Source organism: Prionailurus viverrinus, chromosome D1 (assembly GCF_022837055.1).
Source record: "Prionailurus viverrinus isolate Anna chromosome D1, UM_Priviv_1.0, whole genome shotgun sequence".
NCBI classification, from domain to species: Eukaryota; Metazoa; Chordata; class Mammalia; order Carnivora; family Felidae; genus Prionailurus; species Prionailurus viverrinus.
In genome coordinates this window covers 106,708,818-106,733,072 of record NC_062570.1, presented here as the reverse complement: position 1 = coordinate 106,733,072, position 24,255 = coordinate 106,708,818, and the positions used below count along the sequence as shown (strand labels likewise).

Here is a 24,255-nt window from a genome sequence, read left to right as displayed (position 1 = left end):
AAAATTAAAGATAGGGCTGCTTCTCTGGAAAGATCTTCTCTGAGCCCCCAAAAGAAATGGTTGTGTATTTATGGGGAAAAAATGAAAGAACAAAGCTTTTCCTGTAGGAGGTCACCAAGGCAATACATTGCCTGAAACTTCCAATTGCCAAGCCAAAGACAAAGGAGAAAGCTACCTGGTGGTTTTTTTGTTTGTTTGTTTGTTTGTTTGTTTTTAAATACTTCACCAGATCTAGAATATATTCTGTTGTATGTGTGTGTATTTACACACTTTGCATGTACCTCATGGCTTCCCAGGGTGATGTCATCCTATCTGTCAGTGGAATTTGCCACTTATCTGACCCCTGTCTGAACTCCCTTGATCCTCTCCATTCGGGAGAGAAGACGGGGTCCATAACCACCCCCTCTGTGCTCCACTCTCCACTGGTGGGCTGAGCAGTGGCTGAGACTTGCTTGTGGCAATTCAGTCTTTCATTTTTGAAAATAGTTGAGAGAGTCACGAGTAAAGAAAGTTGTGCACCGGGGAATTAGTTGTTCACTGCCTGTAACATTAACAAGTGCTTATTAACATCCTGACCCATGGTGAACTTCTTTGGTCTGAAACTGAGGCTTGCCATTAATCAACCCAGCAAACTGGAGGTCATTATCACAGGGAAATGAGACCAAAGTAGGGAAGCTCTCAAGATAATGTGGTTCTTTGATGGTTTGGAGGCTGGGGGCATTGCGGAAACCTGACATACGGGAGACCAGAGCCAAAGGCAAGAACGTGGGCATAGGCAGGGGGGCTTGTGGTCGGGAAAGCAAAGACACCCAGAAGCAGTAAGACAAGCTGAGCTGTTTAATCACCTCCTTGGCCAGACTCAAGGCTGTGGTTGCCCTTGAACAACTCACACCTGGAAGCCATTGAGCGTCGCTGCAGATGGGCAGCCACTCGAGTCAGAGGACGAGTTAGGATGGGAAGGGGGAGTTTCGGCACCTCTGACTCGGCCATCTGGCAATCTTGCCCCCAGGTCCTGCTTCAGCTCTGAGAGGTTCCTGGCTGGTCCCCAGGGGCAAGGAACCGAGGGGCATGCCCTAGCCGTGGTGGGAGAATGACCTGAGGCAGGGGCAGCCATTCCCCACATGGCCTATGTTGAGGGTGCAGGGCTGTCCGCACCGGAGTCAGGGTAGAGGCATAGGGCTGGGGGAGAAGGAAGAAGTCAGGAGGCGGGAGTGGAATTGGGGGTTGCCTGGGTCCCACCACCAGTCTGGAATTAAATAGCAGAAGAGGAGCATCGCCCTTGGGAACACTGACTTGTCCCCCCCACCCCCCAACAGTTCCTGGTGATGGGTTGACCTTGGCAACAGACCCTAGCAGCAGGCAGTTGTCCTGACAAGAGGGTGGTCCCTGTTGACAGTCCCTGGCAGTTTCCTGAATACAGGGAAGAAGCTGGCCTGGGAGTCTCGCCCCCAACTACTTGCTCTTCTTGAAGAAGCTGAAGCGTTTTTCTCTCTCTCGTTCTCGGCCGTCCTTGCTTCGAAGCACGACAGGCCCCTCAGCCCCGACCGGTGATACCGGGGGCATGGTCATGGCCCGAGTCATGCCCCGGGCGGCACTGGGCACCGCTGGCTCTTCAGGCTCTCCAGAGGCAGAGGACGCAGTCGCAATGGCTGCATTTACCACCCGCAGCCATGAGCTCATCTCCGCCTGCGGAGGGCACGGGAAGACAGGTGGTCAGCGTCAAGGCAGCCGGGCTGAAGCTGTGGCCTGCAGACGCTGGGAAGCTGAGGAGGAGCAGGCAGGAAAGTGTTTGGACTATTTTGTCTCACTGGAGAAAATGACCCCTTTAAGACGGGAAACAGGTTTTTGGGTGGCCTTCACAAACATCCAGGTGGCACACTGTGAGCTATCTGCTCACGAAGAGGGAGACACTTAAGGAAAAAGAGAGGAGAGGGAAGAAAGGGGAATCTACAACTGGAAGGTTCTGAGAATGGCCCAGAGATAGAGACGCGGGGGGAGAAGGGGCAAGCTCACCTCATCCTTGGCCTGGAATAAATATTCTTTTCCATCCTGCAAGCTGTTGGGAGAAAGAGAAGCCTCAGAGCAGAGCTGAGAATCTGGACCGGCTACACCAGCGCTCGTGGAGTCCCAGTGATCACCCTGAGAGCAGGCTGGAGGGCACGTTCTGCACATCCTGCACTTTCCCAGCGCTATGCAAAAGCAGGCCCTTCCTGTTTGGCTGCTGAGGACCACGGTGAGCTCACCTGCATCCCAGGCTGTGCCTCCTGCACTGGCTGCTTGCTGGCAGGCAGAGGCAGGCCCCTGGAGGTCCCCGGAGGCAGGCCGCCTTCAGATTTCCCATGCACCATAATTTTTTGCTTGACATCAGCAGGCAAGCCCGCATCTTGGTGCTCCTGCGCCCTGAGTGCAACCAGACCCCCTCCCGTTCTCTCACCTACGTCTCTGTCCCCAAACACCCAGCCCTGTGACTTGATTCCCTCTACTAGCTTGTGGCTCCCCTATACTTCGCATCGCCCCCAACTCCCCTCCCATCCTGAGGGCACTTTGCATTCCTACCCCAACTTGAAGACGTGTTTGCGCTTTCGATAATCAAAGGCGACGCTGCCCTGGGCCCTGGCCAGGCTGACAGGCACTTCTCCGTGGTATGGCACTCCTGTGCTGGCTGCCTTTGCGTCCTTATAAAAGCCAAGGCTCCCACGCCGCAGGACGCAGTACACGTTTTGCCATGACCTGGGAGGGATGTGGTGTAGGTGATGAGATGAGACAGGTGACTGGTCTCTATGGGGCCTAGAACCCTAGCTTGGGGTGTCCGAGGGCTTCCAGTGCCACTCCTGTCTTTGGGCCCCTTATCTTTACACACTCCTGACCATCACCTGAGGCCCCTGCTCTTCTCTTGGGTCCTCTCCTTCTCCCAGAGGACCCTCCTCCTATACCATACCTCTTCCCCGTCTATTTGGAAGAGGTTCCAGGGAAGCCTCTTTTTATTTATTTTATTTTATTTTTCATGTTTATTTTTGAGAGAGAGACAGAGCGTGAGTGGGGCAGGGGCAGAGAGAGAGGGAGACACAGAATCTGAATCAGGCTCCAGCCTCTGAGCTGTCGGCACAGAGCCCGACGTGGGGCTCGAACCCACAGACCACGAGATCACGACCTGGGCCAAAGTCGGACGCTCAACCGACTGAGCCCAGGGAAGCCTCTTTAGAAGGCAGGAGCCGAGAGGCCACCGACGCTGTGCGGCCAGGGCCAGTACCTGTTGGCAGCCTTCTTGCCAAAGGCCTCCATCTCCTGTTTGCGGCACAGCATCCCTTCCATCTGCTCCTGGGCAGAGAGCTCTGGGCCTCGAGGGGGCAAGGTGGCAACCCGGGCTGGCTCCGATGACCTGCTCTGGGGCATTACGGGAGGGGCTGGGCCTCGCGTCCGGGTCTGCTTCTCCCCCCGTGGCCCGTTGGCCTCGTCCCCTGTGCCAGACCCCTGTGGGCAAAATGGACAACAGTGTCAGTGTCAAAGGACCAGATGGGAAATATCTAGCCCAAATGTCATGAAGCTTGAAGTCCAAGAGCTGGTCTTCCCACCCCCTGTTTCCTCTGGGCCCCTGTCTTATCCTATCCCCAGGATCCCCACCGCCTGGCTCATACCCCTCTTCTTCCCTTCATCTCCCGTTATTAACACCCACACCTCTGGGTGAAACTCACAGGTCCTTCTGGGAAGCTGCCTTGCTCCAGTCTCTGTTGTTCCAACAGGGGCTATGAGGACAAAAAGCTGTAAGAGGACATGCAAGATGGGGAGCTAAGATCCTGATCAGGGGGCACAGGGCAGTGGGGGTCACCTGAGGGGACTCTGTATCCGTGCAGACTCCGTTGACGCTGGCCTGCTGTGCAGATGCTGGCGGCCTGGGGCGGGTTCTGGAACAGCAGAAAGTGAGACAGAGTGTTAAGTCCTTGGGTTGCTCAGACTCAGCCACGTTCTCTGTCCCCAGGGGTCCCAGCTCTCACCCATCCCGGGTGGCATCGGGAGCTGTTTGGCTGTCCACCAGGTCCCCTTCAGACAGACCGGCTATGGGCTCTGGGGCAGGGGGCTGTTTCCTCCGTTCCTCCTCCTCCCTCTTTCTTTTCCGTTCCTTCTCCTGCTCCTCCAGCTGTCAAAACATTCTGGGGTCAGAGCATAGAAGGTTGCACTCATAAGGATCAGGGAGGGCACTGGGGAAAGCTGAGATGCCTCAGCTCGCCTGATGGAACAGAAAGGATAGAAAGTAGAATTTCAAAAGAAGGTGGGGATTAGAAGCAACGGGGGAGCTGAGGGCTCCTGGAGCCATGGTACAACAGGCACCCACGGCTCACATCCAGGACACGCTGGTACAGTGGGAAGGGAAGACACGTCTTCATCAAGCAGGACAGAGTGCAGGTCTGGGGCAGTGGGAGGGGAGGGCATTCCTCACCGCGGTGAGTTTCTCCAGGGCACTGAAACGTTCCTCCCAGGCCACTGCGGACTTCTGGAAGGCCTCATGACGCTTGATGAGGCTCTCGACTTCATCGACTGTGCAGCCCAGCTCAGCGCTTCTCACCAATGGCTCTTGGCTGCACAGCCAGGCCTCCGCCATACCCGCATCTCTCCCAAATACGAGCACCTCCAAAACTGGGGGGTTGGGGGGTCAGGAGGAGATAGCAGGTCAGAGCACCAGCAGGGCACTGTTGCCACAGCGCTTCAAGAACAGGGACACAGAGGGAGCTACTGCCCCAGGGCAGGAGCGCAGGGCAGAGGCAGGCAGTGCCAAGGGCAGGCACCTTGAATTCCATGCCCAGGCCTCTTGGTCTTACATACTCTGGAAACTACAGGGTGTGAGATCCCCAGCCCCTTCTCCCAGGGCCTGGTGCCCTCAGCCAGTTCCCTGGCGCCCACGGCAGCTCACCAAGCTGGAGCCAGTCCATTTTCTCCTGCCACTTGTCTGCTGTCTCCTGGCGCCGTGCCTGCAGCTGAGACAGCTTCTCCGAGATCTAGGGGGCAGAGATGTGAGTTAGCACCCAGTAGGACCTTTCTGGGGTCTCTGGAGGACTCACACAGGGAACTATAGATTTCTGATTTCAGGAGGCAGACGGTTCTGGGGGCAAGTTGGAATGGGGAAATCGTGAACAGCACCAAGGGGAAGGGGGTGGTTCTGCGAAGGAAGAACGAGAGGGAGGAGGAAGACTCAGAGGAGAGATCAGCACCGAGGCCTCCCCCTGTGAGGACGACCTGGCTGCACCCACACCTCACCCACCTCCTCAGCTGCGTAGTGGCTCCTGGCAAGCAGCCCCTGCCCCATGTCGATGCAAGAGGAGAAGCGGTCGGCCCTGGCCTCTATCTCTGCCTTGATGCCCTGGTGGTTCTTGATGACCAGATCTGCGGAGGACACATCCCTGGGGGTACAGAGACCACATTACCGCTGCCCACAACCCTGTCCCAGCCCCCAGCCCACAGCCCTTGGAGGCTGCAGGGCACCGTGGCCCTCACCGGGGCCGCTCCTGGGCATCCATCTGCAGGTTCACCCCATCCATCCACAGCATCAGCTCCCGGACGGCCTTGAAGAAGCGGAACTTGTCCGTGGTGTCCAGGAGCAGCTGGCGGCGGGCGGCAGAGCTTCCCTGAAGCTGGGTCCAGGCCTCAGCCACAGCCTGCATGTGGCGGCCGATCTCCTCAGCCTTGTCTCCAGCATAGGCCTTCTGGAGCCGATGGCCATCATCCTGCACCTGCTGGACCTGTGGGCCCCCCCGACCCCCGCTCAGAGTGAGGCAGAGCTGGGGGTCTCCAACGAGCAGGGGTCTCTCCGGTCCTGGTCTCTGTGCTCTATCTCCCATCCATTTTACCAGCCAGAGAAGCAGGAGGCAGAGCAGAGGGTAGCGGCTGGGAAAAATGAAGGCCGGTGCCCAGAGTAAGCCCTGTCATACCCTGCCCTGCTGGGTCTCAACATGGGGCCTGGGGAGTCTGGCCGGGGCAATCTTTTAAACAGACCACTGGCCAATTGAGCTTCCAGAGGCCTGCCCAGGACACGAGGGGCCTCAACGATTGCTAGAATGAGATTTTCAGCCATGAAGGGACTTGGGTATTGGTTGACTGGGTTTAAACGGTTGGAGAAAGAATCTATGCTTCTGTGGTGTGGGTCTGGAGCTCTGACCTGGGTGGGACCAACAGGCAGATTTTAGTATGCTATGAAGAATCCAGCCATTGAGACCATCTGAAAATGTCATGGGCCCCCAAGAAGGCTGGTCATTAAAGGTGTGGATGCTGTGGCTAGATATACCCTGGCCAGAGAGGTTTCCCTGGAACCACTCTTAACTTTGTCCTTAAGCATCCCTCCAGAGGATGCCAACCCCCCACGATTTCCCATGAAGTCTCCTCTGAGCACCGCCTCCCCCCCGCCCCGCTCCCCCAAATCACCATGCTTGGGTCAGACCTGGGCGCTGAGGGCCTGGATGTCATGCTCAAAGGCGCAGTGGCGGCGTTGCAGGGCCTCGGCTGCGTTGAGGTCCCGGCCGGTCCCGTCGGGAAGCTGCTGCTGCTTGTGCTGCACGCGCGCCAGTGCTTGGCGCGCCCCGTGCAGGAAGCGCTGCAGCTCGTGCGCCGCTGCCAGCACCTGACCCCGCGTGTCCAGCAGCTCGAGCAGGTCCGCCCAGGCCTCATTGAGGCTGTCCTTCCACTCGGCCACGGTGGCCCGGGCGGCATGGCCCCCAGCGATGAGCCCGTTGGCCAGTGCATTGGCGCTGTCCACACGCTCCTGACCGATGGTACTCGTGTCCCGGGAAAACTCTCGGAATTTGTCCCGGAGCATCTGGAGGAGGAAGCAGTTACGCGGACAGCGCTTTAACACGGGTAGATGCAGTCCCTGTCTAGTGGGCGAGGCTTGTAGCCCCAAAACTGAGAAGTGACTCTCCCCATGGGCCACAAGGGCCAAAACAGGTTTCTTCAGCAGGACAACTGGTTCCCATTTACCCCACATGTGACTGATGCCCCCAGCCTCCAGCAAAAGCATTAGGGGTGCTTGGAACCTTTGGCCATCAGGCAAAATACCCTAACTATGGTCCATGTGTCTGCACTAACGGGGGCCCAAATTCCCAAACAGTGCAGAGGAAGTCACCTGTGCTGTTGAGTTCTGTTGGAAAAAAACGATTGGAAATTTCCTTTTTGCCCACACCTGCGTGCAGTCCCATGACCTCTTTTCTGCACGGTTCTTCAAATTAAGTACCCAAGGGCAGTGCCTGCTCAGCCCGCTCTTGCACCCCCTGCCCCTCGATGCTCTGCCAGAAGGAGGCGCTGGCCTCCCGGGGGGGTCCTCCGCACCTCCCAGAGCAGCTCTGTGGCTGGTGGGCTGGTGCCCGCCCTGCACTCACAGTCACGTGCTCGTAGTCCTGGCCCAGCTCGTGGGAGGCTGCCACCACCTCGCGCTCCTGGATCCACTGCTCCAGGTCGTCCAGCTCACGGCGGAGCTGGCACAGCCGCAGGTGCTCCTGCAGGCGCTCCCGCCGCTCTCCCGCCAGCTCCTTCAGGCTGGCGTACAGCTTGTCCACCTGCGCTTGGCGGATGGATATTCGCGTGCTGTGGGGACAGGGGTGGCAGGACTTAAGACACATGGCTCTGAACCCTACCTATCCTATACAGTCCAGTCCCTTCTGCCCGCCCCCCCCTCCCCCCACTACTTGCCAAGTCTCTGCCTGTCTAGCTTTCTAAATAGTTCTGTACACATGTAGCACAGAAGGCCCCACAGTCCCGGCACCACCCTGGAACCCGTTCTTGTCTCCCCCAGGAGCCGTGCTCCCCCTTGTTCCCCGCCGTGTTCACCTCTCTGGGTGGTTGTGGTCAATCATGTCTTGGCTGCTGGCTGCCAGCTGATGGATGGTCTGAGCATAGTCAGCCAGGGCTTGTTCCAGTACCTGATGCTTCTTCACCTCTGCCTGGGCGCTGAGCTCGTCCTGGGAACGACAGTGGGCATCAGGGAGCAGGGGGCTGGGGAAGAGAATGGCAGCCACACAGCCTGAGCTCTGCTGGGCCTCTCACCTTGGCTTTCTCCTGGCCCATCATGTGTAACTCCTGCTCGCCCATCCAGGCCTCCGCCTCGGCGGCATCGCGGTAGAACTGCTGGGCCCGCAGGGCCTCCTCCAGTCGCTTGCCTCGAAGCTCCAGCTCGTGGCTCAGGCGTTTCCACATCTCCTGCAGCTCAGCCAGCTCTGGGCCTGCCGCTGCTGCTCCCAGAGTACGCTGCCGCTCCGTCAGGTCCGCGATCCGCGGCTCGTGGCCCTGTATCTCCTTCTGCAGGGTCTGTCCACAGCAGTAGAAGAGGACACTCTGAGAGGGGGCCCCTCGCCACATTCCCCCTTCCACCTGCTCCACAGCCAGCCCCCTACTTTCAGCTTTCTTTCTTCCTGAGTCCTCCTCACTTGCCCCCTCCTCTGACCTAAGATGGGATGGTAACACCCCTTCAGTCCACCTGATCTGCTACAAAGAGAACCCACCCTCCTTTGGTGAAGAGAGGCCAAGCACTGAAGTCTAGAATGACACACAGATTGAGGGGGAGCCAGAGAAACCCCAATTTTTTTTTTTAAGAAAAAACAAACTTCCAAGTCTGGGAGGCCCTTGAGACCCTTTCTTTTGCCTTTAGCCTTGGCCTCACCTGGTTTTTCTTCATGAGAAGCTGGACACTGGGCAGGTCCTTGCCATGTTCCATGGAGCTAGCCATGGGTAGCCGCTCTGTCACCCACAACTGGATGAGAAAGAGGGGGTCAGTGGAGGTCCAGAGGGCAAAGTGAGAGCTGGGGTTGGACAGTGGGGAGACTTGGGGAGAGGTTTGCTAGGGCTCCTGGTGTGTGCCTGCTGGGAATGGTCATCTCTGAGTCTGGGGCACAGGGACCCAGAGGGCATCCCCAAGAGTCCCTCGAGAGTCCGTTTTCCATGCCAAAGGGAAGAGATGCTGGCATCTCCCCAGCATCCAGGAAGGAGACTAGAAAGCGAATGGCAGGGAGCAATTTGCCACGATGACGACTCTACCTCAGCCCAGACTCTAGTGACTCACAATCTCATCCTCCACGTCCCGGTGGAACTGGTGCTGCTCACGGGAGGCGTGCAGGCGCCGGCAGCGCTCCTTCATGGGCTGGCACAGGGCCCGGAACTTCTCCTCCACAGCTCTCGACGTCCTCTCCACCTCCCCTGCGCCCTGGTCCTCCTGGGCCAGCGCTGTCGCCTGGGCCTGGATGGCCTCCACCTCCTTCTCTCGCACTGCCATCTCCCGTTCCAGCATCTGCAGCCCGGGGAGGAAGGAGGTGTTGTCACCACACATCTGCCTTCAAGCTCAGAGGAGACTCCACACTTCCTGTGGCCAATCAAGATTTCTTATCCCCGGGGTTCACCCCAGGGAGAGCATCTCCTCATGGCCTAGCTCAGTGGACCTCAAACTCTAATATACATAAGAGCCTGCGGGGGGGATGTGATAATGGGGCCAGTTGTCAGTTTACTGCCTCTCAGACCCCAAATCACCTCAGCTCCAGGTACATCTTTTCCTGTTTTGAGATGTTAGGACTGAACCCTGTCGACCTTTCTCCTTTGCCAGCTGGTGCAATGCTGGGTCTTGTCATTAGAGGGCGCCAGAGGCACAGCACAATGCAAGGAGGGGAAGGTGCAATTTATGGTTCTTGTGTGTTTTTTTGCTCTTGCTCCTATAGCAAAACTGCCCATGGTGTGCAGGAAATCCAGTGGCTCTCACCACCCTCCAGCAAATTTTGCTGGCATCCCAGTGGTAACTTCCTGCTGGCCAGTGTTGGCCCGCCAGCATTAGACTGGCCTGGTCCCAGGATACCCCAGCAAAGTTCTACAATACCTACCCCTGGGCCTCGGCCCTCTCCAACGAGGTCTGAAACAGCCGTGGGGTCAGGGGGGACGCATCTCAGTCCTCCTTGGGTACCCCTCCCCAGCACTAGAGGTAGTAGCTGCTCCCTACATTTGCCATTTCTGTGCCATTTAGAGCAGGGATCAGCAAATCCAGCTCCCTGCCTGTTTTTGTAAATAAAGTTTTATTGGCGCACAGCCACACCCATTATTTTACATATTGCCTGTGGCTGCTTTTATCCTACAGAACAGAGTTGAATACTTATGACAGAGACCATATGACCTACAACAGCCAAAATGTTACGGTCTGGCCCTTTATAGGCCCTTTATACGGTCTGGCCTCATCCCTGCTTTCGATTTCTACCTTTTGGTAGTTAACCACCTTTAACTAACTGATACTTCTTTTTTACTAAAATTTCATTGTTCAAGTTAGAGAATGGTTTCTATCTTCTGACTTCAGTCTGACAGACACATGCTCCCAGAGATTCGGGGACGGTGGCCCATGGACAATTGCTTTGAGAAATACTGGTGCAGATGTTGTCTGTGAGGCCTGAGAATGACCTCCCAAATCTCAGGAGCTACAGACTCCCTCCTCCTCTCTGCTGCGGTTCCCCATCCCCATCACAGGCCTGCAGAGCACCTGTTGCTTCTTGAGCAGAATGTTGACACTAGTGAGGTCCTTGCCGTAGTCGTCAGAGTGCAGCTGGGCCTGCAGACTCTCCAGCCAGCTCTCCAGGGCGGAGCAGCTCTGGGCAAACAGCTCGGCTCGGTTGGCATCGAAGAGGCTACGGGCCTTGGCCTGGGTGGTGCTCTCCAGCCTGTCCCAGCGCTGGTGCAGGTCCTCCAGCTTCTCAGACACCAGGGCCTTCAGCTCTGGCTTCTCGAGGGTCAGCTCCCGCCCTTCCTGGGTGGTGGGACAAAGAAGGTGTCAGTGTCAGAATTAGATAATGCTGGGTGCCTGTCACCAGTCCACTGAGCCTCTGACTTTGGCTCAGGTCACAATCCTATGGTTCGTGAGTTCAAGCCCCACATCGGGCTTGCTGCTGTCAGAGCGGAGCCTGCTCTGGATCCTCTGTCCTCCTCTCTCTCTGCCTCTCCCCTGCTTGTACTTTCTCTCTCAAAAATAAACAAACATTACCCAAAAAAAAAAAAAAAAAAAAAAAGAATTAGATACTGCCGAACTTTATGGGTTGGTAACAGATCAGAGACCTAAAGGGCAGTAGGAACCTGAAGTGAAGGCAATAATTGCAAGTTCTTGCATACTCTCCGTAACATGCTCTTCTCAAGGTTTCAGACCTCTTCTAGCCCCTCCACCCCCCACTGCTGGGTTGCACCCTACTTGTTCAAGGTCTGGCTCAAATCTCATTTCAACTAAGAAGCCATGGAGACCTTTCCTACTCTGGGCTCCCTCATGCTAGTGGCTTCTGGGGTTACGCCACACATGGTCTTGTATATTTGCCATCTTCTCCTGTTTCGCAGCAAGCCACCCTTTCCCTGAGTTATGTACACCCAAGTCCCACCTGCTCTCCCCACTCCCAGCCTTTCTGCTTGAGGACTTTCGTGGCTGGGGAGGTGAGGGAAGCATGGTCTCCTGACCTGCATGCAAGGCAGACCGGAAGTGCCCAGGAGTTACTGCCCAAGGAAGCAGCCCGCAACCAGTGACAGGGAGCCGGTGGACAAAGACTCAGCATCCTTGTTCTTTGGCTGGGATTATGTGGATGCATGTTCTACACTGTCTCCCATGTTCCCATGGTGCCCCATTAGTACTGAGCACCAGTGGCCCACTGGGGTGACTGGCATGGCAGCGTGGGCCCGTTATCAAATGCCTTTCCTTTTCCATCCCATCACCCCACGCCCCCACTGGTGTTCTCGGTGGTCATCTGTCATAAAGTGGCCTGCACTGGAAACCTCATTTCAGGGTCTGCTGCTAGAAGAACACAGGCCAAGACACTGCCTTGAAGCCACTTTGTGCATGGCTGCCAGGATGAGTGTCAGAGTCTAGCACTGCTTGGGTCACTTCACAAACCTTCAGCACAATCCACACTTCGATGCACAGTCCTTACGTGGTGTTCAGGGCTTTTCATGACTTGGCCTAGCAGGCTTTTCCTACCTTTTCTTCCATGGGGCCCCTTCACACATTCTACGTTCCTGCCAGTCTGACTTACCCCCTTGCTCCCATATAGGTACCCCACTTATGCATCTTGGGCTTCCTGTTTGCATGGTTTTCTCTGCCCAGAAACATTTTTCCTCCAGTGTCTCTGCTTGTCCAAATTCTACTCATCCTTCATGGACTGCCCTGGAGGCTCCAGCCTCTAGGATTCCTGTGCCTCTTCTCTCCTTGTAAACAAAGCTTTATTGGTACATAGCTTTACGGGCACACACAGAGGGCCTAGGCTTTATCAGGCCCTCTCTCACTGCATTTGCTATATTCTGCTCTGGATTTAATTTCGGTATTTGTGTATACATCTCATAGCCTGGCTATCGTGTCATTCTTCAAGGGTGGAGCCTACAATGGAACTGCCTATGTACCCTTCTCAGTGCCTAATATAATGCTTTTGCATATAGTAGCAGCAAATAGTAATATTTGCTGAATAAACGGAAACACTGGGCATACACTGGTCTCCTCCTCTCCCCAACCATCATGCCCTTGAGGGAAGGAAAGTATCTTTTTATATACCTTGCAGTACCTAGCAGAGTGCTGAGCACACATATTGTTGCCCAGGAATACTTGCTGAGTTGAAATAAAGTTTTATCTGTGCTCAGCTCTTGAGGAAGTGGTACCAAGTACCAAGTACCAGGAAGAATAAGACTCAAAAGCAAGGGTTGGCAAAAAGGTGCTCTGTGGGCTCATTGTGGCCCACCACTTGTTTTTATAAATAAAGTTTTATTGGAACGCAGCTATACCCGATCGTTTATGTATTCTCTATGGCTGCCTTTGTGCCGCACTGGCACGTAGCAGAAACCGTGTGGGCCGCAAAGCTGAAAATATTTACCATCTGGCCCTTTGCAGAAGTTTGCTGACCCCTGCTGAAGAACGTCATCCTCCTCCGGACCCAGGGATAGTTACAGTGTTGACCCAAGGCTGCAGTTTGGCTCCCGGACTACTAATTTGTACTTTCCCACAGTTCTGGAGTCACTGTCTCATGGACCGAAGACCTTTGTTCCCCAGACCGTAACCCTCCACCTTGGAGGTTTGGCACCAGAGGCCCCGTGACCTGTAACCCTGAAGGAACCATAGACTAAAGCCAGGATCCCTCCCTGTACTGTGGCCATGATCCTGTCCAGACGAGGCCCCAGGGCTCTCTTCCTGCTGCTGTTGTCACACCACTCACCTTGTCTACCTTGTCCAGCCAGTCTTTGTTGGCGGCCAGCTCAGCCATGAACGCCTGGTGCTTCTGCCACTTGGTGTGCAGGTTGCGGGCCTCATCGTAGGACACGTCCTGGGCTGTCAGCATCTTCTCATCAATCCAGAGCTTCAGCTGGACCAAGCGTAGAGCAGGGGTGGAGAAGGGCAGAGCACATTTCAGGTGGAGTGGAGCGTAAGGGGGCGAGGTGAGCTGGGAGAAGTGGTGGATGTGGGGAGAAGCCATGCAGGTGGCTTATTCAGGTGATACTTATTCAGGTGATACCGCAATGGACTTACTCTAGGCTCAGAGAGCCAGGGCGTTTTATCAAAGGGATGGCTAGGGAATGTCGGAGGGGACATGGGGGTACCAAGAGCCTCACCTCGTGACAGTCTTGTAGGAAATGCTGCTGCTCTCGGTTGTCCCGAAGACGGCCCAAGAGCTGTTGCACGGCTTCTTGATTCTTCTTGTGTCTGTAATGACAGTCTCTTGTGAGACCCTTGAACTTGCTGTCAAAGGGTTATGGCCCTCTAACTAACCTAGAAGCCTTCAGTCCTCTTGTTATGGGGACAATGCCTTCCGGGAGCACTGCAAGACAATCCAGGGATCCTGATGTCCAGCATCCAGCGACTCCAGTGGCCTTCATCTCCCCTGGTGTGGGGGAGGCAGGGCTTCCCAGCTCCTGGCTTAGTCTCTCTCCAACCACTTAGTTCTTCCTCCTCTACTGTTTGTCAGCCCCCACCACCATCTGTCTGCCTGTGCTGCGTTCTCCAGCTTCTTCCTCAATGAAACAGGCCATGCTGTTTTCGCTCACTTCCCCCTTGGGCCTCTCATTTACCCACTGTCTTTACCATACCTCCTCTCGATGGAGTCAGCCTTCTCCTGGATCTTCTCGGCATGGATGTTGCCTTCAGACACCAGCTGGCGCCCAGCCTCCAGTAGCCCGCGGATCCGCTCTCCGTTGGCATCCATGGTGCTCATGAAGTCTTCCAGTTTTTTTATGGTGGCATCAGCAGCTTGGAGTGTCCCCGGCATCTCCGTGTGGGACAAAACGTATTCCTGTGTGGGAGGAGAGGTACGGAGCTCACTTCTCAAAAGCACTTGTCAACTTTTCAGAAGGGACTTCCTGAAAGGACATATCAGACATGGAGGCCAGGTGGGGAGAGGAGAGGAGACAGCCTGGCTCTGAAGACAGAGTGGAGGGGTGAGGGGTGCCTGATTATGCTGCAGTCTTGCAAAGTTACAAGGGAGCTAGGCAGGAGGACCCTAATAGCCCAAGTCCCGTTTTATCTTCTTTCTGGCCACATATTTAACACTGACGTGGCAGGTCAGGTTTTCTATTTCTTCTCAAGCCAGTTTTGGTAAGTTATACCGACATCTTTTTATTCTGTTTAACCTTTTTTTGTTGTTGTTTTTTTTTTAAGTAAGCTCTAACCCTATGTGAGACTTGAGCTCACGACCCTGAGATCAAGAGTCGCATGTTCTACTGAATGAGCCAGCCAGGTATCTACATCTTTGTTTGTTTGTTTGTTTGTTTGTTTGTTTTACTCCCACATTTTTCTTTTTTTTTTAAATCAACTTTTTTTGGGATGTTTATTTATCTTGAGAGAAAGAGAATGAGTGAGTGAGGGGCAGAGAGAGCAGGGAGAGAGAGAATCCCAAGCAGGCAGCATGCTGTCAGCGCAGAGCCTGAGGGAGGGGCTCAAATCCATCAACCGTGAGATCATGACCTGAGTCGAAACCAAGAGTCAGACGCTTCACCAACCCAGCCATCCAGGCGCCCCGCCCATATTCTTCTAACATGCCCTCTCTGTCCATCCTGGTTCTTCAACTACTCCCTCACTGCCATTTCCTCCCCACCCACTTCTCTCCTCCACACTTCTCCACCCCTAGTTCCCTCTCTTCCTGGGTGGGACTTTGTGTCCCAGGGCTCTTACCTGGCTGCTGAGCACACCTTCGGCCTGGCGAGCATCCCGCAGGAAACCTTGGAAGCCATGGGCCTGGGCCAGACGGCCTTGCCGGCTCTCCCACATGCGGCCCAGCTCCTCCCAGCCGGTTCCCAGGGCTTCGAGTCGCTGCCGTAGGAAGAGGCACTGCGGATCAGCCTGGTCCCGGGTCACCTCCTCACCCAGGGCCCGGAGCCGGCTGTACTCGCCCCGGGCCCGCTCCACCTCTCCCCGCAGGGCTGCGTGTTGGGCCAGGAGGGCCTCTGCCTCAGGCAGGGTAGCCGGCCCTTCTTCAGAGGCCACAGAGGTCTGCGTGCGACCGAGCCAAGCCTGGAAGTCATCTAAGCTGCGCAGGAAGTCCTGCAGCCGCCGCGCCTCACCCAGTGATTCTTCTCGCCGTCGCATGGTGGCCCTTAGGTCTTCCCAGCCAGCTTGCACCTCTCCAAGCCGGGCATTGATGGCAGGGGCTTGGGCGGGGTGGCCAGCAGCCAGGGCATTTGCCTCTCGAGTCAGTTCGCCCACCCGAGCGGCGATGGCCTCCAGGTCCCGCTCGGTGCCGGCCAGCTTCCGCTGCAGTGCCAGCACCCCGGCCAGGTCATTGCCCAGGCCCTGGGTGGACTCGATGACTTTGGTCTTTTCTCTCATCCAGGCCTGGGTCTCTGTGCACTCTAAGTGGTAGTTCTGGATGCTCAGGGCCGATGTCAGGGCCGCCTTCTTGCCGTCTGCCAGGGTCCTAAACTGCTGCCACCTGACAGTAGAAGGAGGGCCTGGTGTCTAGAGCTGCTCGGCTTTCCTGCCCCATTTAGGTATTTTCCTGCCCCATTGGAAGCTTCTTCCTTGCCTCTCTCTCCTCTGGCATAGTCCTCCACCTGCTTCTGCTTGTTAAAGAGGCTGCTCCTCGCTCACCCTCCCGACCCCTCGATTGCTCCCTGTCCAGGCACAAGTCCTTTCGGATTACCTTTACCCCCTTCATTTGTCTCAACATTTCCCGCCTCTGCCCCATAACGTGTTCCAGATGACCTTCCTTCCTCGTTTTTAGCATCCATTCCATGCCCTACAGAACTCCCTCTGGCTGCCATCCCTGTCTGCTGCATCCTTTCTGGGTTGCCCTCCCCAACCCCACCTGTGGTTGAGCTGCTTCTGGGTATTGATGATACTGTCCTTGCCCGGGGGTTTGGCCTTCAGCAACTGCTCCGCAATGTCATTCACAGCAGTAATCCGTGCTGCAAGGGCGTTCATTTCAGGCTCCAGGGTCTCGAACCTGAGAGGGTGGAAGAGGGTGGAAGCGGTGGCTGTGGATTGTGGGAGCGGTGGTGCACCAGCCCATCTCCCCCGGATGCCCAGGCAAACTTCCTCTCTGTCCACCCGAGGCTGATCTTCAGGAGCCTCTGCACAGCTTCACGTATAATACCTGCAGCATCTGTGGCTCAAGTGGGGAGCCTCAGTTCCCCCCAAGCAAGTAGAAAAGCAATCCCCTCTGGAGTTAATCAAGGAGATGATGAAAGGGAATGTCACGAACAGTTGCACGAGCCAAACAAATTCCTGGCCCAGGGCTTCACCCTTTATGGGAACCTCCCCATTCTTCCTGGAACCCCTTTGCTGCCTACCTGGGTCCCCTCCTATTAACATGTATTAAAAAATGAATTGACAACCAAAAATTTGTTTGCATGATAAAGATGTGAAGCATAACTTCTCCTAGGGGCGTTGGATATTCTCACAGAGTCTGCAAACATTTTCTGTAAGGGGCCAAATAGCAAGTGTTTTAGGCCTTTGGGCCATAAGATCCCAGTCAAGAGAATTTAGCTCTGCTATTGTAGAGCAATACAAAAAAGTAAAAGCAGCCAGGGACCATACGTAAACAACGAATGAGCATGGCTCTGTTCCAATAAAGCTTTATTTTAAAAAAACAGGCAGCAGGCTGGATTTGGCCCCAGGATTGTAGTTTGCTGATCTCTGTCATAGAATATCTTGAAAACCAAGAAAAAAAAATCTTTGAATACATTTTTTAAGCCACCAGGAAATTTGATTATGGAATGAGTAACAGACATCAAGGAATTGCTGGTTCTGTTCTATGTGAGAATGGTATTGTGGTTCTGTAAGAAAAATGTCCTTTCTAAATGATTTTGAGATGTATTATTCTGTAAGTAAACCTACTTCATAAGAGGTTAATCAGTGTATCTGCCTGAAGGTTTGTAACATCAAAGCCTCAGCTCTTTTAAGTCCACACATGCAATTAAAAAATAATTTACTCTATTTTGGAATACTTCTTCATATGTTAGAGGACACATCCTGAAGAATGTAGAAGTGAAAATGATAATGTGGGGATTTGCTAACTTTTAAAAGGAAAAGGGCGCCTGGGTGGCTCAGTTGGTTGAGCGTCTGACTTCAGCTCAGGTCATAATCTCACAGTTCCTGAGTTCGAGCCCCGCGTCAGGCTCTGAGCTGAAAGCTCGGAGCCTGGAGCCTACTTCGGATTCTGTGTCTCCCTCTCTCTCTGCCCCTCCCCTGCTTGTGCTCTCTTTCTCTCTCTCAAAAATAAACGCGAAAAAAAATTTTTTTAAGAAAAGGAAAAATAACCAAATATAGAAAGGTACTGACAATTATTGAATCTGGATGATTGGGTATATAGGAGCTTGCTGTATAACATTTTCTTCTTTAAAAAAACTTTTTAAAGTTTATTTATTTTTGAGAGAGAGACAGAGAGAGCTGGGGAGGGGCAGAGAGAGAGAGAGAATCCGAAGCAGGCTCCACACTGTCAGCACGGAGCCCGATGTGAGGCCCGAACCCACAAACCATGAAATCATGACCTTAGCTGAAACCAACAGTTGGAACTCTTAACCCACCGAGCCACCCAGGGGCCCCTAATGTTTTCTCTGAAAATATTTTTCATTAAAATGAAAACACAATCGTTAAGACTCAAGGGTTGTAGCAAGAGCAGACAGCTTATGGCAGGGCCCGCCACCCACACGCTGGCCTCCCAGCTCGCAAGGCCTTCCCCGAGGGAGCCAGCAGGGGGCCTACCTTTGCTGCACAACCTCCAGGTCCTCCAGGCGCTCGGGCAGGGCCAGCCCATTGAGCCACTGCTCCTTCTCCTCCACCCACAGCCCACAGGCCCCGGCCTCGCTGAGCATGGTGTAGAGCGCCAGGGCTGCCTCCAGGGCCCGCGCTCGTTCGCCTGCCCGGGCCTGCAGCTCCTCGTAGTGCCGCTCCAGCGTGGGCACCCTGCCCTGCCCCTCGGGCGTGCGGCTCAGTGCAGGAGGCAGGGCTGCGGCCTGTTCCCTCAGGGCATCCAGGGCTGGCCGGTGGCTCCGGATCTCCTCCTCCAGGGCCCGATGCTGTCGGGCCAGGGCCTGCGTGGAGAACTCGTCGTGCCCCAGCTCGGGGCTGGACACCAGGCGCAGCGCGTCCACCAGCCAGGCCTCCATGTCGTTTGCGTCTGCCTGGAACTGGTAGAGGCTGGCGGCCTGGGCAAGCCGCTGAGCACGCTCCTCTGCCAGGGCCTCCAGCCGCTCCCACTGTGCTTGCAGCTCGGCTGTGCGGGCGGCGGCCTGGCCCGCCCCGGGATGGCCCTCCGCAACTAACTGCTGGCCCTGCTCCAGCGTAAGCTTCAAGGGCCCTAGCCGGCCGCTCATCTCGCCTCGCAGGGCTGTGTGTTTGTTGAGCAGGCGGAGGACGCCGGTCAGGTCCCGGCCAGTTTCTGCTGAGGCCAGCAGGTGCTGCTGCTCCCGAACCCAAGCCTCGGCCTCACCCACCTCCCAGAGGAAGCGCCAGAGGCGTCGGGACTCCTCCAGGCGGGCCCGCCGGGCCGCTGCTAACTCGCACAGCGCCTCGTAGCTCTGCTCCAGGGAGGCCACCCGCTCTGACACCAGCTGTGGGTCGCACGGCTTGTACTCTGAAAAGGTCAGAGTGGAGGGTTGAGAGCTGTGACTCAGCCACCCTGCGGCCTCTACCCATCCATGGTTACAAATCTCCACCCCCCCCCCCCGCCCCCCAGCTCTCAGGGCTCCCTCCCTAGCTCAGTCACCTACCATCCACCCCTCATCCTTCCTGTCCCTGGTTTTCCCTGACCTTGCTGCTTCCGTTCTTAATGTTCTCCTCCCCAGACCCTCCCTCCCCTTCTCCGCTCCCCCCACCACCCCGTGTTCACCTTTCCCTGGGTCACAGAAGCGCAGTGCAGAGGCGCTCACGGCCCGCACCCTCTCAGCCTGCACAGCGATGTCTGCCTCCACCAGCTCGTGCAGCTGCAGCAGGTCCTCCACTCCAGCCAGGTGCTTGCCCAGGTCGTGAGACTGCAGCCGGCCCTGCCAGGACAGGTGGCATGCCCATGGCTCTCCGAGGGCCACCCAGGACCCACCCACCCCCGCCAGCCCTCTTTCAGTCCTGCCACACACACCGGGCTAATCTTGCTCCCTTTTCCTGGATCCACGGAACCTCCTAACCCCCTCTGTGGGGGGGCTCTGGGTGTCACACTCAGATGAGCACACCTGCTCATGTGCGACAGCTCTCTCTCTCTCTCTCTCTCTGTCTCTCTGTCTCTCTGTCTCTCTGTCTCTCTCTCTCTCACACACACACACACACACACACAGTGACACCCCAGCTCTGTTCAGCTCCCTGGCCATTTTGTACTCAACTCCCCTCCTGTGGAACGACTTTCTTACTAACCCTTGCTCCTGAAATCTCTGTTCTGACTCATCTTCTCAGACCCAGATTCTTGCCACCCTCCTGCGGTCATGGCTTAGTCCCCAGCACCCCAGCAACTTCAGTGTCTCTCCAGACCCAGCCTCATCCCCATCCCTTGCACAGGTCACTACACCACCTCTAACTGGCCCCTTGGCTCCCACTCTAGCTCCCCACGGTCCTCCTTCATCTCATGGTCAAGGTGACCTCTAAGAACGTTAAGGCAGAATCGTGTCTCTCCTTTCCAAAACCTTCCAATCATTCTCAGTGCTTCATATGACTTTGAACAAAACTCATCCCCCTGAGCAGGCCAGGAAGGCCCTGGGTGAGCTGGCTGCTTCCACCCTTATCTCAGCCACTGCCCTCCTGCTCTCGCTGACCACGGCACGCCTGTGCAGGTCCAAGGCTGTTCCTTCTGCCTGAAACAGTGCCTGCTCCCATCTCCCTGTGCTGGCTCCTTCAGTTATTCTGCAATGGCATCTTCTCAGATGCCTTCCTGGACCAGTTTATAACATGACCCTGTTCAGTTTCCTCGTGGGCTTTATGTCCACCTGCTATTTTGTTTCTTGATAGGCTCGTGGAGTGTTTTGCTTTTTGTTTTGCTTTGTTTTGTTTTAAGTAGGCTCCATGCCCGATGTGGGGCTCGAACCCATGACCCTGAGGTCAAGAGTCACATGCTCTACCGACTGAGCCAACCAGGCGAGTCCGTGGGTTTTATCATCAGCCTCCTCCCACCAGAATGTGAGCCCCGCGCAGACGGGGCCCTGTTTGCTCTGTGCACCTGAATAGGGGTCAGGGCCCTGCACTGAGACATACTCCACCAAGATGCGCCAAGGGAACAGGTCCCCAGTCACGCTGTCACTGCCCTGCTCATCTTCACCCCCAGCCCGCTGCTACCTTCATCTCTTCCATCCAGTCCATGAGGTAGAGCAGGTCTTGAAACACCTTCTGCAGCTCCAGGTTGAGGAGGAGCCGCTCCCGCCGGGCTGCCACCATCTGCCGCAGGAAGTCCCAGAGCCGCGCCACGTTGTGCTGCCGTGCGGCAATGCGCTTGATGTCGTGGTAGCGCTCGGCGGCCAGTTCCGCGGCTACGGCATCCACAGCCTGCACCCGACCACTGTAGGCCACGATGTCCGTCTCAATGGCCTCGTGTTTCCGCACTGCTGCCTCGACGGCCGCCAGCTCCAGCCCAAAGTTGTCCTGAGGCAGAGGGCAGGCAGGGGAAGTTGAGGAGCTCAGGGCCACCACCTCTGCTCGCCGGTCCCTTCTGCTCCCCAGAGGGCTTCCACTGCAAGATGTCAACTTTGCAAGGTGGCTCTGTCTCGTCCCTATCCTATCCCATCCTATCTCACTAACCCTTTCTCCAGTGCAAGCCTCTGGCCCCCCGTTCCAGGGATTCCTGGTCTTCTTATCCGTGCGATGGATTCCTGGTTTCATTAGCTCCCCATGTTGCAGGGCTCCTAATCTACCACTCACTCTCCCATTTCTCCTGCCCAGCCTACACAGGCCAAGAGCCCCCTGTGTTTTACCTGGGACACAAGGCGCTGGTTCTCACTAAGCCAGGTCTCCCGCATGGCGGCCTTGCGGTCGAAGCGGGCGGCCAGCTGCTCCAGCTTCTCCTGGCGGATCAGCTCGGTGCGCAGGGCCAGCTCACGCTCATGCTCAGCTTTCTCCAGCCGCTCCCAAGCCTGCGAGGTGGGGACGGGATTGGTGCAAAAGAACCAGGGCTCAGGAAGTGAGGGTGGGGAGGGATCGTCAGGACCGAGGGCACACTATGAATCCCACTACGAATCCCACGGAAGCTCAGTCTGCTGGGTCTGTGGAATGTAGTTGGTTAGACATTTGTGCGTGGAAGTATGAGAAGTGGGACGACGTGAGTGCCACGGAGCTGCGTGAGAGCTCATCTGCTTGTGGATGAGGACTGGAAAGGGACAGGGAACGGTGGAGACCACTGGATTTGTTTGTGGTGGTGGGACCGCAGGTGAACCCTATTACTTACATTAATCTCACGACATTGTGAAGAAAAAAAAAAGTAGAGACAGCGAACTCGGGGTATGCTGAACAAGATAAGGAACTAGGGTGTAATTTTATTATGTGCACTTGCACGGAGAGACAGACGGAGGAGGAAGGGGGGATGTGCAGGATGCACAGGAGGATGTGTGAGTCATATCTGTACCGGGGAGGACCGTGGGGAGCCTGGACAAGTGTTCCAGTTGGGGTAGTGGGGGCTGGTGCCAGGGATGGGACATCGGTGGGACAGGAAGGGAGGCCGTGCACCTTGTTGATGTCAGAGATGAGCCGGCCCTCGCGGGGCGTATAGACCTTCTGATTGTTGGCCCGCAGCTTGCTCTGGATGGTGAAGAGCAGAACTTCCAAATTCCCCTTCTCGGTGAACCTGAGGTAGGAGGCCAGGTTGGGGTCAGGGGCCACTTAGGCACAGGATCCCTTTACATCTCAAAATAAAGTGTCCTGGGTTGCTTTTCTTCTCATGAAAGCAGTGCATGGTTTCAGTGCAAAGGCCAGAAAATATTGGTAGGCAAAAAGAACATAATTTTAGAGCAAATGAAACCCATACAGAAACGACCGGTTGCCCTTTGGCAGGCATGTGCTTCCTCTTCTTTTTTTTGTACACAGATGGGATCATATCAGAACCACACCTAATGTTGGCCAAGGACCCCCCCCACTGTGAGCCAGGCCCTCTCATTTGGTTCTTACTATTATCCGCGTTCTCTTATTATCCCCATTTTCCAGATGAGAAAACAGGCACAGAGAGGCTCAGTAAGATGCCCAATGCTCAGGACTGCTTGATGGCAAAACCAGGATTTGAACTCAGGTACTTTGAACCTGAACATTTCGCCGTTTGCTCCCTGCTGTCTACGAATAAGCAGTTTTGTAAACGGCTTCTTCACCTATTTTTCACGAACGTCTTTTCATGTCAACAAATGCAGCTCTTCAACATTAATTTCAGTGGCTATCCCATGACTCATTTTGCTTTTACAAAGGTCAGGTTAGTGAACATCCTGGAAGCTATATCTTTGTTCAATGCCCAGAAGAGGCCTTTCTGGGTCAAAGGGCACACCTTAAATCATTCTTGGAATGTGTAGGAACAGATGTTTGCTGGATCAGTGTTCGCTCTGGAGCTGAAACACATTAACTCCGAAAAAGCTCAAAAACAGGAAAACAGAAGGTTTAGCATGCACGGTATAGAACTGCCTAATGGCAATTCTGCACTTGAAAAAAAGCCAATTTCTAATATAGGTAAACAGTAAGAACCTTTGCAACGTGTAAGTCACCAGTCGCACACCCGTGTTGTTGGTTATGACCCTCCTGTCAGATCCGGTCCCCCTGGCCCTGAGCTGGAATAGGGTTCTGCAACACCCAGCCAGTAATCTTATCCGAGTGGATTGCACTGACTCGACTGCCACAAGCATTCCTACAGCATGATCTTTAAAAAACAGATAATCATTTAAAAATTTTATATTGGAATTGCTTCTGGCACTTTGAGCTGGGAGACATGAGCCTTCGCTGCATTTATGTCCTGCCAAATTTCCCTCCCCAAAGGCCCCCCCTAATTTAGGCTCCTTCTCCCATGAGCACGGCTCAGGGCAGGCATGCTGCTGCAGGGGGTGGTCCCCAGGCACCTACTTGGGTGGCTTCTCCACCGTGCGGTAGGAATTGAAGGACTGTAGCTGGTTCTGGACCCCGCTCAGGGAGTTGGCCAGCTGCCGGTCGTTGAGGGTCACAATTGTTTGCTCAATCCACTGCAGCAGTTCTGAGGCCAGGGACTCGTACTTCTCTACCAGGCGCTCTGCCTCCATGGCATGGTCCAGCACCTGCGAGACAGCGACATGGGGGGCCTGCCCATGGGGTCCCTGGCCCAGGCCCACAGCTCCGCCCTGTCTCTGCTTTAGGGGAGGGAGACCTCCAGGCCAGACCTCTGCGCTGACCGCCCCGTGGTGGGGAATACCTTGCCAATCCTTTTGCCTTCCACAGCCAGGGCCTTCATCTTGGAGAAGTAGTGGTAGTAAGTAGCCACGTAAGTAATGATTGATTTCTCATCTGGCTGGTCCACATTCACATCTGAGAAAAAGGATCGCCCAGGTCAGTCATGTATGCTTAGAGATTAGGAACCTGCCTCCCAGAAATCCACCTGCAGCTTGAATCACTCACCCCAGTCCCAGCCTCACCCCATCCCCAACCCTCCAAGACTGACCTCTTTCCAGTACCTCTCAGTACAAAATGACAAATAAATCCTTTGGACTAAAAGGGCATGCAAAAGCTAAGCTTTTTTTTTTTCCCTCCTAGAAACAAGCAGAGGATAAAATTCAGAAGCCCAAGGAGGTTTTTACCCACTGTTTCCAGTGGAGACCAAAGTTAGTTGTTTAGGGGAAGAAAGGTAAGGAAAGAAATTCCTGTCTGGGGGTGGATCTTGTACTTAAGAA

The 24,255-nt window shown here is 55.2% G+C and overlaps 1 protein-coding gene and 1 non-coding gene across 4 annotated transcripts in view; both read right to left on the bottom strand.

Annotated features, from left to right (window-relative positions):
• Positions 1-823: 823 nt before the first annotated feature.
• SPTBN2 (spectrin beta, non-erythrocytic 2) overlaps positions 824-24,255 on the bottom strand; it is a 38,562-nt gene continuing 15,130 nt past the window's right edge. For all 3 annotated transcript variants that reach the window (XM_047879002.1, XM_047879000.1, XM_047879001.1), the window contains 30 exons: positions 23,781-23,893; positions 23,459-23,646; positions 22,091-22,208; positions 21,343-21,501; positions 20,711-21,013; positions 19,284-19,437; positions 18,158-19,028; positions 16,260-16,397; positions 15,128-15,884; positions 14,047-14,249; positions 13,573-13,663; positions 13,179-13,325; positions 10,487-10,750; positions 9,038-9,262; positions 8,639-8,728; positions 8,026-8,286; positions 7,810-7,940; positions 7,362-7,566; positions 6,428-6,802; positions 5,488-5,732; positions 5,255-5,393; positions 4,907-4,991; positions 4,436-4,632; positions 3,993-4,135; positions 3,827-3,902; positions 3,693-3,743; positions 3,251-3,471; positions 2,557-2,730; positions 2,014-2,056; positions 824-1,686 (listed from right to left, as the gene is read on the bottom strand). In XM_047879002.1, the coding sequence (XP_047734958.1) occupies positions 1,453-1,686; positions 2,014-2,056; positions 2,557-2,730; positions 3,251-3,471; positions 3,693-3,743; positions 3,827-3,902; positions 3,993-4,135; positions 4,436-4,632; positions 4,907-4,991; positions 5,255-5,393; positions 5,488-5,732; positions 6,428-6,802; positions 7,362-7,566; positions 7,810-7,940; positions 8,026-8,286; positions 8,639-8,728; positions 9,038-9,262; positions 10,487-10,750; positions 13,179-13,325; positions 13,573-13,663; positions 14,047-14,249; positions 15,128-15,884; positions 16,260-16,397; positions 18,158-19,028; positions 19,284-19,437; positions 20,711-21,013; positions 21,343-21,501; positions 22,091-22,208; positions 23,459-23,646; positions 23,781-23,893 (6,401 nt within the window). In that variant the 3' untranslated portion in view covers positions 824-1,452. The remainder of the gene's footprint in view (positions 1,687-2,013; positions 2,057-2,556; positions 2,731-3,250; positions 3,472-3,692; positions 3,744-3,826; positions 3,903-3,992; positions 4,136-4,435; positions 4,633-4,906; positions 4,992-5,254; positions 5,394-5,487; positions 5,733-6,427; positions 6,803-7,361; positions 7,567-7,809; positions 7,941-8,025; positions 8,287-8,638; positions 8,729-9,037; positions 9,263-10,486; positions 10,751-13,178; positions 13,326-13,572; positions 13,664-14,046; positions 14,250-15,127; positions 15,885-16,259; positions 16,398-18,157; positions 19,029-19,283; positions 19,438-20,710; positions 21,014-21,342; positions 21,502-22,090; positions 22,209-23,458; positions 23,647-23,780; positions 23,894-24,255) is intronic.
• Positions 20,442-20,514, bottom strand: TRNAK-CUU (transfer RNA lysine (anticodon CUU)). Its single transcript has one exon. It is a non-coding gene; the product is annotated as a tRNA-Lys (tRNA).